The following is a 1,311-nucleotide window of genomic DNA, read 5'->3' as shown; positions in this document are numbered from 1 at the left end:
ATTGCCATGATGCAACTGGTTACGACGGATTAAATCATTTACATCTCAAGAAGCAGCTGGTAAAACCTTTAGAGTTACATGGGGATTGTGATCTTTAAGCCTTGTTTTTTTATTATATACTAATAAAAGTACTTTATCAAACCAAAATATTTATAGATAATACCCTTTATACAGAAATAAGTAAGTATATATGAAGACAGATGGATATAACAGTAATATCATCACTATTATCAATAAGAATTCAAATAATATCAACAACATATAATAGAGTAAAACCAATGTTCAAATAAAATTTGAAAGCTCTTACGTGTTCATTCCTCCTGAAGAGATGAAGGTTGGATTAAGTACAGATCCACATGTTGCTAACCGACTCTGACACGTTCCATCTTCATCTGATGTTGTTTCATCTCCAGTCTGAGTGGCACTCTGAGACTGTGTGGAAGGAGTCACTGTCAGAGTGGAGAGGTCACGGTCTCGCTGGTTTAAGGTGCCATTTCTAGATGGCCCTGTGGCATCCTCTTTGCTGTCAGTATCAAATGGGGAACTTCCTGCAGGGTAGAAGACATCCAACTTTAAGGACTTGGGCCTATGTTTATCTCAATGACTGCTAAGGTCAAGGTAATGTAAAAGACATATTGCCAATTACAGCAAAAATTACCCTGGTTAACATAGGCAAAGAAGTGCAATATGGCATTCTTACCAGTTCGAGACCCAGATGTTGAAGTGAATGATTGTAAGAGAGGAGACAACAGGAGGAGGCTGTGATTTTGTTCCTGCAGGCTAGAGAGCAAGTCTTTCATGCGCTGTGCTGCAGACTCCACTGATTCCATGAGATGTTCATCACTGCTCTCCTCATCCCATTCAGAATTCACTTCAGCAAGCTCACTACTACTAATCTGTTTAGACATGATATCAATTGTAGTTTCAGTCTATGCAAAACAGTGACAGACCAAGGTTAATAAAACCTTAAGAAACTCAAATCAGATCTTTTCAAAATGTTTTACAAAAAAAAGTTAAAAATTTCTGACATAATAAAAAATAACAAAAAAAATTATTTCAATGACATCTACAGATTATACACATACCTGTTCAAATTCATCTAATTTATCCTTTAATGATGAAAGAAATCTTGAAGGAGGATCATCAAAACTGTCAAGCTCCTCTGCAAATAACCAATCCATTAATTTCAACAAACATCTCCAAGAAAACATATAACTTTATTTTATCCTACCTTCAGCCTTTTCCATCAACTTACACATATCATTACCATTATTAAAGAGTTTGAGCTATGCTTCATAGACATAGGAGCAA

The 1,311-nt window shown here is 35.7% G+C and overlaps 1 protein-coding gene across 1 annotated transcript in view; it reads right to left on the bottom strand.

Moving 5' to 3' along the window:
• Positions 1 to 1,311, bottom strand: part of LOC119587913 — a gene marked incomplete in the record, with an annotated part of 20,516 nt that overhangs the window by 4,157 nt on the left and 15,048 nt on the right. Inside the window, 3 exon segments of the mRNA XM_037936622.1 lie at positions 308 to 548; positions 701 to 896; positions 1,086 to 1,162. Coding sequence (XP_037792550.1) covers positions 308 to 548; positions 701 to 896; positions 1,086 to 1,162 — 514 coding nt within the window.

This window comes from Penaeus monodon, chromosome 23 (assembly GCF_015228065.2).
Source record: "Penaeus monodon isolate SGIC_2016 chromosome 23, NSTDA_Pmon_1, whole genome shotgun sequence".
Classification (NCBI taxonomy): domain Eukaryota; kingdom Metazoa; phylum Arthropoda; class Malacostraca; order Decapoda; family Penaeidae; genus Penaeus; species Penaeus monodon.
The sequence above is the reverse complement of the archived record's forward strand: the minus strand, read 5'-3'. Positions and strand labels throughout refer to the sequence as shown.